This window comes from Telopea speciosissima, chromosome 6 (assembly GCF_018873765.1).
Source record: "Telopea speciosissima isolate NSW1024214 ecotype Mountain lineage chromosome 6, Tspe_v1, whole genome shotgun sequence".
Lineage (NCBI taxonomy): Eukaryota > Viridiplantae > Streptophyta > Magnoliopsida > Proteales > Proteaceae > Telopea > Telopea speciosissima.
Window position 1 is genome coordinate 36081702 of NC_057921.1, and position 13960 is coordinate 36095661.

The window sequence follows — 13960 nt, forward strand, 5'->3', positions numbered from 1 at the left end:
AGTGAAAAGGAGCAGTGAGCGGTCTCCTCAAGATTCTCCACCTCTTTGATGTAACCCTACCACTCCAATGAGATTGGTATGGAAGGAAACACAAAGAGGATGCCCCATGGCCAATCGATCGAAAGACAGGACATGTCGATCGAGGATTAAAGCTGTAAGGACCAATGTCGATGGAAGATTAAAGCCAAAAATAAACACCAACGAAGGGATCAAACTCCCAGAATTTGAAGCCTCTATATCTGAAAAGATGGCAAAGCCACACAGGGGAAAAGAGAAGTAAACCCCAAAGGTGGAAAAGAAGCCGCAAGATAGCAGAAGAAGCCCTGATTCTGTGAACGAAGCCAAGGTTGAAGGGCTCAACCTCTATTTAAAGAAGAAGGACGACGGTTCAGGGACCCAAATCACTTAAGAGATGAATTAAGCTTTGAGCCACGTGGTTTAGTCCCATTGGCTCTCGCTTCTCGTAGACGTTGAAAAAGATACGAGCACAGAGGAATGACGGTTCAAATCCAGAGCCACGTATATGATGAATCACGTTGTGGACCACGTGTCTAGATCCTGTTGGCCTCACGTCTCTCTAAAAAGGTAAGAGCGGCACGGATATAGGGGTAACGATTCGGTTCCCAGATCCACCAAGACATGCGTCTGACCCTCACTAGCTTGAAGTCTCTCCAAGAAACCCGAAGAGCGTCATTATCAAGAAAGCAGTTCAAAAGTTGGCTCTCATAAATGGCAAGAGAAATCAAAGGTCAATTGGAAAGGAAAGGCAATAAAGGCTTACTCAGGAAATTTGCAGAGAATATTTAGGAAAGATTCAACGTCATAAAAACACTTACGTCATAAAAAAAGGTGAAGCGTATATCAAAGGGTTAAACAAGAGAACCTGGCCCAGAAAGGAGATAAAGGAGGTGTGACCTAAGGAAACAGCTAGCTCACGTAAGAAGGGTGAAGAAAAGAGAAAAATACGCAGTCCAACACTTAGAGAAGATATGTTTCATTGACAGCAAGCTCAATATTTACATGTCTCAAAAAAAAAAAAAAAAAAAAAAAACATTGGGGTTCTCAATTGCTGGTCGGAGGATCAGAAGTTGGAGGATCAGAAGCGCAAGCCGCACTGAAAAGAGACCTCATACAGACATATAGTGTTCGTCCATGGGGTGTTCACCCTCTCAGCTCTGGTAGGAACCCATATCTCCACCCATGGGGGAAAGCTGTACTGGGTGCGAAGAGCAGCCAGAGAATCCGCGGTCATGGTACTCTCAAAGGCTGCCACACTGGTAGGTCTCACTAGGGCCTCCTCCTCTTCATCAACACCAAAGGCACTGCCGTCTCCAGCAATACGCTCTGCTAGAATTTTGGCCAACACTGGCCCGCCGCTGGGTCGAGCGACGGAGCCCCGGGTCAGAGGCTGGGCCGGAGCAACAAACCTCTTTGACCCAAAGAGTACAGATCGCTCCTCTTGGGTCCCCTCAGAACTCACTTCGGGGTCAGAACCCCCACTCGATCCGGCAACATTACCAGAACCCTTGTTAGACTCCGACGAAGGAGAAGAAGACATGGTTAAAGAATAACTTACTGCTAAAGAGTGGTAGAGATCGAGAGCAGAGGATGCAATGAGACCGAAGCACATCACGAATGTTCGTAAAGGAGGAATTCCACTAGAAGACCGCGAAGACCATGGGGCATGATGATCACCGGAATAAACACAGCGGCGACAACAGGAAGCACCGAGAGTAAAAATCCCCAAAATGAACGAAAGACAGTAAAAGATTGCTGTAAAAAAGTGAAGTTCCAGTTTATAAAGAAGAAGAAACGCTTCCCAATCCAATGGCCCAGGCACATGACCCCTCGAATGGCTGAAGGTAGCCAACGTTTGGGAAGGCTCGAGGTAATTAAAGCCCAATCCACGTGGCTAAAACACAACGGGGGGCTCAGTGTGACGAGGATCAACCGATGGTAGTTCTAGCCTAGAGATCATAATGCCTACGACCACTTGTTAGTACAAAGAAGGAACGTCAAGCGTCGCCTTGAATTGAGACACCTTTAGGGTTTCAGACACGTGTTAAAAAGCCGCTGGAGCGAAAAATCACACTCAGTCGCCTAATTGTTGAGACACGTACACCAGGGTAATTGTCATAAAGCAAGATGAACCTAAGCCCCCCTAAATGTCCACGTTCAGGGGAGTGAGGGGTTCGTGTTGGGATATGGAAATGGGCTCTATAAGAATGAGCTATTATGGTCGTCAAGCCAGGTCAGGGCCTCTAGCTCATCGAATCATGAACACGCACCCTGCCTTGCGTTGGGGGCGCGTAACTCGTCATCTTGGAATAACACTAAGAAAGAAGAGAATAAGCCCTGCGGCTTACGTAAGGCACCATAAGTCTATCATGGACCAATAGGGTCCGAGACTTTTTCCCACGTCACGCCTAATCAGGTGCGTGGGAAGCAACGGATAAACGTTATCTTCAAATTACACTCTCCAACGGTCTCACTCCACTCCAGAATTCCAACTTTCCAATTCAAGCATAACATAAACTCTCAACCACCTTAAATACTGGAGGTAACACACGTCTAACCCATCTAAACACTCATTGAATTGACTATTGCTCAGAGATCTAACTTAAGCATCAGAGTGAGATCACCGATGACGCCCGGTACCCTCTGCTAATCTCTATCTTGCAGGAAGAACTCGCTACAATAGGATTTTTGATGCAACACACTTATTGTATCTATACCAATACCCTACTTGTCTTCCATACTTTATTATGAGGTATATGGAATCGTGTGCTCACCCTCGTAAGCACACCAATCTACCTTATGTCTGGCTCCTCACTCGCCTATTCCAGGCCTTTGACATTGATCTTGATCGTGAGGAAGAATCTACTTTGTCTTTCCAACACATCACCCGTAATAGCTTCCACAGCATAGTTATTCCTCCTCCTTCCAATGTGTTTGTTGAAGAAGAAGAAATTTTGGATGATATTGTGCCCCCTCCTCGTCAAGCACAAGAAGGGATACTGGCATCTCTACAAGGATGGGTTTCTAGCATCGATGAATACATGGACGAAGCCAGCAACCGGATCATGGAACTTGAATTCGATCAACAAAGAATTCAAGATGATGTGATTTCTCTTCGCAACGAAGTGAAGATCGGCTTTGACTCCCTCAATGTTCTCCAAGATAAAATCCTAAATGCTGTTCACCAACTCTCTTTCAATCTTGGTTTTCTATCTCTTGATACCCCAGGAGCCACTCCTCAAGGGATCACCCCTCAAGGACCTAGACCACCATTCCCCGGTGAATCAAGCTCAATTCCACCTATTCCACCTTTTGACCCAAATCCATGATTTGTAATCACCCTCTTTTTGACAATGACAAAGGGGGAGAATATATGAGAATAAAATGTAATGTTTGGAATATTAATATTTTTGCTTTGGAATTGAAAATGCATTTGCTTGGAACTCTTTGCAAGTAATTCTATGATGTGTTTATATTTTTTCTCTATTATTATTTTATTCACTTGGATTATTTGTCATCATCAAAAAGGGGGAGATTGTTCATACACTCCAAGTCATGTTTTGATGATAACAAATAAAGCCTCTCTTGGACTAACATTTGTATAAGATGTTTAGATGAGAGCGTAGCACCAAGTGAGGGGGAGCGTATATAAGAGTGTATACAAATGCATACAAGAATACTGCTCAAGATGATTCCAAAGACATTGAAGTCAAAGAGTCAAACTTTGAAAACAAAAGGCCTTGGCTACACAAAAGAGCTTTTGTCAAGATTGAAGACTAATTGAAGACATTGTAATCTTTTATTTGTAAATATAAAGTCACAAATGATGTTATGCACACACGCACGCATACATTCATTTAGAATGTCCTTAGGAGGTAAAATGAACCCCTAAGACATGTGACCATTTAGTTTTGGAACCCCCCCAAACCAACCCCTTAATGGAATTGGCTTATTTCCACAGAAATTGCCCAATCCGGCATACCGATTCCCAAAACGGCAGACCGGATCAATGGCAATCTCAGAAAATTAGTCACAGTAGCCCTCCGGAGTACGCTGGATGGTGATCCAGCATACTGGATCTCTTTTAGCCTAAGTACTACCCTGATCCGGCATACCGGATAGCCATCCAGCATACCGGATCAATATTAGGCTGCTATAATTTGACCGTTATTTCTCTATTGAATATGGAAATTAGGTAATCCAACATACCGGATTGGAATCCGGCATATCAGATTATTTATGGCTTTTGGAATCCAATCTTAATTTAGATTCCTAATTAAATTAAGTCATCTAGCCTATAAATACCCACTTGTTTAAGGCTCTAAACACCACTGCTAATCATAATTAAGAGTCTCCAAAAACAAGTTACTCTCAAGTGAGAATTCAAGCACTCATTCAAGGCATTCACTCTCATAAGCTTTCTTCATTCAATTTGCATTAAAGCTCAAGATTGAAAGGTAGCATATCATTACTAAAGATTGAGGTAACTCTAATCCTTTAGTACATTCATTTTTACTTTATAAGTAAGTTGAGTTCTTTTGCTTGAAATCAAGAGTAAGTTGAGTCATTTTGCTCATTAAATCAAGATTAATTGTTATTGAGTCCTCTTGCTCATCCTCAAGATTTGTTATAGTGAAATTCTCTCTAAGGTGAGAGGAGTGGACGTAGGTAAGTGTTGGCCGAACCACTATAAATCTCTTGTGTCACTTTTGATTTATTGCTTGTCATTACATTGATAATTTATTTTATTTCCGCATAAGTGTTTATAATTACATACCTTCACCTATTCACCCCCCCTCTAGGTGAATTCACAGTCAAATAACTGTCCAGAGATGCTACGAGGGATACTTAAGAGCCAAAGGAAAGGAGCCTTAAATGCTTTTAATCAATCTCGACGACAACCGAGATGTCATCAAGCAAGAGAGAAGTGAACCCGCGGAGGACCTGGTCCCCATAGAAATCATCGAAGGAGATGCGAAACGTACTATGTAGATAGGTGCAGAGTTGAATGGTGATAGAAGAACTGCCCTCATAAATTTCTTAAGGGCAAATGCAGATGTGTTTGCCTGGTCAGCGACTAATATGCCGAGTGTAGACCGCACGTTGGCTGAACATAGGCTCAGCGTATACCGTACCGCCAAGCCTGTGTTCCAGAAGAAGAGAACCTTCGCTCCCGAGAGGCAGGAAAAGGTGACAGAGGAGGTGACTAAGCTGTTGGAGGCCGGTTTCATTGAGGAGGCCACCTACCTAGACTAGCTATCTAATATTGTAATGGTTCCAAAGCCCAATGGAAAGTAGTGAATGTGTATTGATTTTACCGATTTGAATAGAGTTTGCCCTAAGGACTATTACCCTTTGCCTCGCATTGATTTATTAATAGATGTCACGACGGGCCATAAGATGTTGAGTTTTATGGACGCCTATTCAAGATGTAATTAGATCAGAATGTATGAACCTGATATCTTGAAGACATCCTTCATCGCAGGGAGAGATACATATTACTATACCTGCATGCCCTTCGGGTTAAAGAACACCGAGGCTTCTTACCAATGATTGGTGAATTACATTTTCAAGCACCAAATAGGGCGAAATATGGAAGTATATGTGGATGACATATTGGTGAAGAGCCTAAAGGCGGAGGACCATATTGGAGATCTGGATGAGGCATTTCAAGTCTTAAGAAGAGCAAGATGAAGTTGAACCCAGCCAAGTGTGCTTTTGGTGTCACCTTAGGAAAATTCCTTGGTTTTATGGTCTCAAAAAGAGGAATAGAAGCAAATCCCATAAAGATCAAAGCCATACTAGAGATGTGCCCACCTGGAAGAGTTAAGGAACTATAAGAACTCACTGGGAGGATAGCGGCACTGGGATGATTTATCTCAACCTCGGGTGATCGTTGCTTACCTTTTTTCAAAACTTTGAAGAATCGAGCACGGAAGAGGGAAGCTAAGGGAACTAAGCTCACCTTCGAATGGATGGAGGAATGCCAAGTTGCGTTCATGGAATTAAAAAGGTACTTGGCGCAGCCACCCCTTCTGACCAAACCTGAACCTGAGGACACATTACATTTATACTTGGCCGTTACCACGGTAGCGGTAAGCGCTGTGTTGGTTCGAGGAGATGGACGAGCTTAGAAACCGATCTACTACATCAGCAAAGTGCTTTTAGACATAGAAACCAGGTATAGCAATGTGGAGAAATACGCTTATGCGTTAGTGACAGCGGCCCGGAAGTTGAGACCATACTTCCAAGCTTACACCGTTGAAGTAGTCACCAACTAACCTTTGAAGAAGATATTAGCCAAACCTTACCATTCGGGAAGGTTAGTAGCATGGTCAGTGGAGTTGGGAGAATTTGACATCCAGTATAAGCCCCGAACTACCATTAAAGCTCAAGCCCTAGCAGATTTCCTTGTAGAATGCACAATACCCGAAGATGAAGTTCCCCCAGCAAGGAGCCTGAGGAATTGGCAGAGGAATGGACGCTATTTATGGACGGTTCATCCAGTGCACATGGTTGCAGTGCGGGACTACTACTAACAAGCCCTGGGGGTTCTTAGTACAATATGTGCTTAGGTTTGAATTTCAGACAACCAACAATGGGGCGGAGTATGAAACCCTGATTGCCGAATTGAAACTGGCATAGAGCCTAATGGTAAGGAGTATTGCCGTCCATAGTGACTCACGACTGATAGTCAATCTGGTCAAGGCGGAATATGAGGCAAAGGAACGACGCATGGCACAGTACCTGAGTAAAGTGCATGACTTGATTACCAAGTTCAGCCACTTCGAGATATTCTAGGTCCCTCGAGCACAAAATGCTTCGGCAGATGCCCTTTCAAGGCTGGCTACCTCAGATTTTCAAGACTTGGGCAGAACTGTATACATAGATGTGCTTGGTGCTCCAAGCATAGAATAAACAGATGAGGTACTACCAATCGAGATAGAACCCTGTTGGATGGATCCCATAGTAAACTATCTCCAAGAGGGCACATTGCCTACCGACAGGGAGGAAGTGAAGAAAGTAAGAATGAGGGCAGCACTTTCTGCGATAAAGGTATGAAAATTCTTCCTTCACTCAGTCATCTACAGATTTGGAATACCAAGAACTCTCATCACTGACAATGGAAGCCAGTTTGAGCAAAAATTCAAAGAGTTTAGTGATCAGTATGAAATCCAGTTAAGGAAAACCTCAGTTGCTCACCCCCAATCCAATGGGCTAGTAGAGGCGATGAATAAAATTCTACTAGATGGAATTAAGAAGAAGCTGGAAACAGCTAAGGGATTGTGGGTAGAAGAATTGCCTAGCACTTTATGGGCATATCGAACAACGACAAGGCTAGCAACTGGTGAAACGCCCTTCATGTTGGCATATGGAACAGAGGTAGTGATTCCTGTGGAAGTAAGAGAAACGTCCATGATGGTACAATTCTACAATCCGGAAGTTAATGATGAAGAATTAAGGGTAAACCTGGATCTACTGGAAGAGATTAGAGAAACAGCTCGGGTAAAAAATGTGGCTCATCAGCAGCGAACGGCACCCCACTATAATTCAAAGCTGAAAGCCAAAAGATTTCATCAAGGAGAATTGGTCTTACGTAAGTTAGAAGCTTCAGATCCGAGGTCCATGGGAAAATTAGAACCCAACTGGGAAGGACCATACAGAATGCCACCAGGGGCCTTTCATTTGGAGACTCTAGAGGGGGTACCCATACCACGGTCCTGGAATGCAAAAAATTTACGAAAATTCTACCAATAAGGTCAGGTTGTCTAATTTCAATTTTCATTTGATTAAAGCAAAGCTTTTTGGAAATGTTAGGCTACGGCCAATAAAGGTATCCTCAGTTGGCCAAATAATCAATAACAATGATCTATTGCAATTATTCTTTTCCTACATGGTTATCTCTATTACTAATGATGTGCCAGCAATTACCATAATGGTGAGTTGCACCATAGGGGCGTTTCCCCAAAATCAAGATGATGGTCATCCGACTATACTGGTGAGTTGCACCATAGGGGCATTTCCCCAAAATCAAGATGATGGTCATCCGACCATAATGGAGAGTTGCACCATAGGGGCGTTTCTCCAAATCAAGATCATGGTCATCCGACCATAAACCATAATGGTGAGTTGCACCATAAGGGCGTTTCCCCAAATCAAGATGATGGTCATCCGACCATAATGGTGAGTTGCACCATAGGGGCGTTTCCCCAATTAAGATGATGGTTATCCAACCGTAATGGTAGTTGCACCATAGGGGCGTCTCCCCAATCGGTATGAGGAACATCTAAGCACAAAGGCAAGTTAAAAGAAAATGACGAGGAGCATAAAAAGCAAAAGCCCATCAAAAGGAATACAAATGAAAGATGCTCAGATGATGAAGATCTTTTATTGATATGACAAAGTTCTAATACAAGTACATGGGAAAATTAAAACTTTCAAAGTTGATACAGTTACAAGGAGCAATTTATGATCGATTATGCTCAGGTCTAGATTCCATTTATGATCGAATATGCTCAGGTCCAGATTCAACTTCAGGAAGGAGGAAACGAGGCAAACTACGGATGCGCCTAAACTGTAAGCCCGATCTTCCTTGTCTTGATCCTCCTGAGCAGGACAATAAGTGATGCAGGTACCAGGGACCGAGGGGCATGAAATAGGTGTAGCCATAACAACAACATCAGATAGATGGAGATCAACCCTGACATTTATGAGGCAGTTCCACCTGTTCTAAGTAACCCCAAGATGTCAAGAGTGGACTGTTTTGACCAAATGGGATTCACCATCAGGGCATTTAAAAGCTCCTTCAAAGCACCAAAATAGCCCTATTACCACTCCCCTACATCTGCAAGAAACGAGGAGCTTGAAGAGCATGAGCGTGATACTAGTTTAGGTCCTCTAGCGCACTGTCGATGCCCAATCATCACACCTCGAATCCTTAAGAGGTTAGGGTCGGTAGGAAATAGCCCCCTCAAGACTCTAGATTTCTCTGATGTAACATTCCCACTCCAAGCATTGGCGAGGGCACTCTACATATAGAGAAGGCCCCAAAGCCAGGAAACCCAAAGGACACTCCTTGTCGATTGAGGATCGAAGCAGTGAGGGCCAATGTCGATTGAAGATTGAAGCCGAAAGAAGCATCTTGAAGTAAGTACACCTTCAGAAACTTACAGCCTCTGTATCTATGAAGACGCCGGCACCCAGAGCACCAGAAAAAGCTTAGAGTTTCCATAAGAAAGAAGAAGGGTAATAAGCATAAGGAACCCATGGATCCAAGAGGAACAAGAGCACAAGGAACAAAGGGCATAAGCACTATTTAAAGGGCCCAGCGATGGTTCACATTCAAAAGAGAATATCAAGACCCAACTACCCAAATTAAAGGGAAGTAATGTCTAAGGCCACGTGTCCAAACCTCGTTGGTCTAGTGCTATTCCAAAAATGGGTAAGGGTACAATTACGGAGGCAGCTATTCAACTTCCGCACCAGTTCCATTAATGGCGAGTTAACCAAAACGTCAGTCAAGATGGGAGTAATAAATGTTTGCGTGGGGAATTCACAAGAAATCCCTAGGGAGGAGATTTGCGCCATAATGAATATACATGTCATGCAGAAAGGTAAACATTACTAATGCAAAGAAAGTTATTAAACCAAATAGTGTGGTAAGAAAAACCAACTGGAATCAGTATTGAAATATCACCAAGGAAAATCATAATTTATTTCAAAGTAAGGGAGCAGCAGTTGCCATCCAAGGTACAATATGAACTTTTATAAGTATTTGAGCTCAGGACGAGGAGGATTAGAAGGCAAAGGCCTAGGAACATTCTGAGGAGGAGGGAAGAAAGGAATCGAGAGTGAAATTGGATCTAATACAACCTCCCTCACAGGAACACGAGGGTCAAAACCTAACCTAATTTTCCCCCATTTGAAGTGGGGGGCAACTTCATTTATCCTATTGTATAAACGTTGAGCACCCTCTAAGGCTTTATCTTCGCAGAAACATTTGAAGACTGGCGACTAAACCATATGCTCAATGGTAAGGTTAGCTGAGGCGTATTTCTCAGCCCAAAGATAATCAGTGACGTTGTCAACAATATCTCGGGCAAACTCTAGCCTAGTTAGTAGATCTTCCTCCCAATGCTTGAGAGATTTAAGGTAATCGAGCTCACTCTCCAAATGAGAACAGTGTTTCCTCAGCATTGGCCTTGGCAAATGTTGTTATCCTGGATTGGAGGTCCTTCTCTCGCTCCGAAGCATCAGCTGGCGCAATATCGCACAAGGAAAGATTACCTTAACAAAAAGAAAAAAGTTATGGTCGGATACTTGAGAACGCAGAAAATAAGTGAATCACGGTCATCCTTCATTACAAATCTCAGTGGCACAAGCTTACACTTCCATCAAAAAAAGAAAGAAAAAGAAATAAAAAAAAAAGAGAACAAGGGGAGAGAATAAAACAACGACATATAACAAGAGGCGGGAAAGTCAAACTACAGGAACGTTCTCAGCATCTGGGACAGCTTGGGCGATAGCTGGATCATCAGCAAGGGATCCTCATTTCTTTGCTCAACACTCTGGTCAGTAGCCTGCTCTGAGATTATCTTGGTCGAGGCCTCAACCCCCGTCTACCCAGGCACGACAACACTAGTCTCCCCTGTGCCAACTGAAGAGCCTTGAACTCCTCCAACCGTGGTCCCAACCGTTAAAGGAATTACTGAAGAAGAAGGCGGACGAGGAATGTCCAAATGGCCAACCGAGGATGCAAGCTTGTAGGCGCCAAACTTCAACCGCATAAGCATATTCTGCACCTCAGATATACCCTCGAAGTTAAAGTCAGGTTGCCTCTCTTTTACTTGCCGCTAGATAGAATAGGTTGTTTTTAACAAGGCCAAAGACGTTGTAAACATAGGACGGATCCTACAGGCCTCAGAATTGAGATATTCATCAACAACCTTGGCCCCCGCTTCCTCGATTTGGGCCTTCAGAGTAGCCATCTCAGCTTTCTAACTTTGGATCAGTTGCTCCTTCTTGACCAGCTTTCCTTTGACCTTTATATAAGAAGTAGAAGAAGTCTTTGCCTCCTTCTCCACTTGCTTTCGCTTTTCGTCAGCATCCGCCAACGCTATCTCGGCAGTCTCTTTTCCTGCCTTAAGGTCCCGACCTCAACCTTCAATAGGTAAATCCACTCATCACTATCCTGGGTGGCCTTCTTCAAGTCCAGCATTTCTTTCTCTGACTTCACGTACATCGAGGTAATTTTTCTCTTACGCTCCACCAGCCCAAAAGTAAAGGCAAGGGCCTGGAGCAAAAAAGAAAATCAAGCAACAAAAAATGAGGAATAATTAAAGTACAAGCCAAGAATGGAGCGTCACCTTATAGGCCCGTGCAAGAGTTGACTTCTCTAACATCTCGTCATCCATCTCAGACAACCAATCCAGGTCAACTGGAGGAACGTAGTTCAGAGCCAAATTCTTGGCTGCAGTGACACTACCGATTACCCTCTGATCATTACTGATAGACCACTTGGGGATGAATAAGTCCGTGCTTACTTTTTCTTTCCCCTTGTTCCTCTTCATTTTATCCGAGGGTGGTGGATCCTTGAGAACTAAAGAGGATTCATCCTCCTGCTGCGGGATCAGACCCAAAGAGGAAGTCTTCCCCTTATCTAAAGAATCTACAAATTTGACACTTTGGGAAGGTGCAGGAGGAAGCTTGGAAGGACCCTTCTTCGAATGATACTTCTCCTGTTTGGTAGGAAGTGCTTTTCTCTTCCTACTCTTGTCTGGAGGAGGGAGAACTTTATCCCCAGCCACTTAAAGATTTTTGCTCTCCATAAATGCAGCCAGAGAATCCAGAGAAAATTTCACTACAGCAAAAAATAAATAAACAGGGAGAGAAAAAAGTTAGACCTGCATGGAACATTATGGGGAAGACGAAATAAAGAATTCCCGAGGTGCTCACCCCTCTCCAATTCATTCATATCCAGAACATCAATGGCCCCGACTTTAACACGAGTCCTATTAGCCATCATCTTCTCTAGGGTCAACTGATCTTTGGAATCCAAGGGCGGAATCTTATTCCCAACCGTGGTGTTGGGATAACCCCAAACAGCGGGGCACTTGGGTCCTTTACAAGCCGCCCAGAGAAACCTCTGCTTCCAACCATGAATGGCTGATGGGAGGGGACCCACAATGGGAACATCCCTCTGACGGAGGTAATACCACTTTGGATGACCACTATTTTGATTTAAGGTGAAGCATCTGATGAATAGAGCAGGAGAGGGACGTCTGCCCAGTTGGGTACACCTAATAATAAAGGCCCCCACACATCTCCAGTAGTTGGGGAGTAGTTGGCTGGGGGCAACCTTATAATGTCTAAGGAGCCAACCAACGAAGGAAGGAAGGGGATACTGAAGCCCTGCCTCGAAAGCATCTAGAATAAGACCCACCTCATAGCGCTGTGGTTGATTTAATCTATCCTCAGGGGATGGGACCCTGAGAATTACAGACTCCGAGATGGCATAGATGTTTCAGATTTTCAATAGGTTATACTCGGTCAGTATGGAAGGAATCTCATCCACCCCTTTTCTAATGGTAGGATCCTATTGTTGTTGGCGAACTCGATATCCCCTTCTCCCTAATGATTTCTTGGAGGAAAGACTAGAAGTACTGGCTAATGAACCAGAAGAACTCCAAGGAATCAGTATGGGAATCCTAGAACTAGTAGTCTCCGCTAAAGAAGACCGAGATGGAGCCCCACGAGATCCTTCTGGAGCAATTCCATGGTATAACTTCTCCCCCTCAACCAACAGGGACTCTACCTCTGGATTAGATTTCGAGGTTGAACTTTTCTTGGACTTCCCCATTTCCCCAAGATGAATAAAAAATGCAGTTCAAGGAAGGAAAAAGAGAAAAGAACTAACTTGGGATGAGAAAGGTATAGTCAAAGAAAAAGAAAGCACTGAGCAAAGCGACTGCAGAAGCTTCAAGAAATGTCTTTAGCAAAGAAACTGAAAAGCGATCGAGGAAGAAAAGAAAGGGAAGGCAGAACACTTTATTGTTGGAAAACACATTCCTCCATAAACTGATTTTGATGATAACAAACATTAAGATTAATACTAATACTCCAATCTTTAAGCAAGCTTCATAGTCAGACGTTGGAAGCATCAAGCACCCAGAAAAGACTTGATCAATGGAGCTCACAACAGAAGAGTTAAGGAAAAGAAGAGGTTTGAAGATTAAAGAACATCTTTTAAAGGAAGCCAATAATTAACAAGACAAAGACTCTCCAAGAAGATTCAAGTGCATTAGAACAAATTTCTTTACATGTGCATATTACATTGCACACACATTGCATTCACATGTAAGAGACCCTAGGAGGAACTCATTCCCATGCCCTAGACTCAAGAAACATGGCCATTAAAGTGTTGGACAAAAACCTATGAAATCCCAAGCAAGCTGGACCAAAAATCCCCTTGACAAACAATAAAAAACAGGACAACTATCTATCGATCGACCTACAGAATATAAAAAAAAATACACACCTGTTTTCAGTAGTCTGTCGGTTGTAACCGACAGAATTATAGGTTGATCGACAATCGACCGACAGCCCCAAACTTGGCCTTAATGGCTAGTTTTTTATGGTCGACCGACAACCTTTATAGGTCGACCGACAGTCTAAAAATATGACTATTTTATATCCGTTGGAGAACAAACAAGCTCCAACTTTTGGCTTTATAAAACACATCCAAACAAGAAACAAAACACAACTTTTGATAGAAAAAGTGCGTAGTACATTTGTGAAAGTACAAAAGTAAAAATTTGTCATTGAGCTAAGTGATTCAATTCAAGCTTCTTAAAAGAGATCTTACCAAGCTCTTAACTCTCCACTCTCTCTAACTCGCCATCAAAGAGAATCATCTAGGAAACTCAAGGTGCATCATTCTCAT

General features: G+C 43.2%; 1 protein-coding gene across 1 annotated transcript; it reads left to right on the forward strand.

Annotated features, from left to right (window-relative positions):
* Positions 1-7248: 7248 nt before the first annotated feature.
* On the forward strand, positions 7249-8645 carry LOC122665684. The gene is made up of 2 exons (XM_043861835.1): positions 7249-7615; positions 8539-8645. The coding sequence occupies exons 1-2, from the start codon at positions 7249-7251 to the stop codon at positions 8643-8645; spliced, it is 474 nt and encodes a 157-aa protein (XP_043717770.1).
* Positions 8646-13960: the final 5315 nt, after the last annotated feature.

Coding starts and splice junctions, on each gene's coding strand:
- LOC122665684 (XM_043861835.1), top strand. CDS start 7,249: ATGAATAAAATTCTACTAGATGGAATTAAGAAGAAGCTGGAAACAGCT. Junction 7,616..8,538: donor TCAAGGAGAATTGGTCTTAC/GTAAGTTAGAAG, acceptor GAATATGCTCAG/GTCCAGATTCAACTTCAGGA.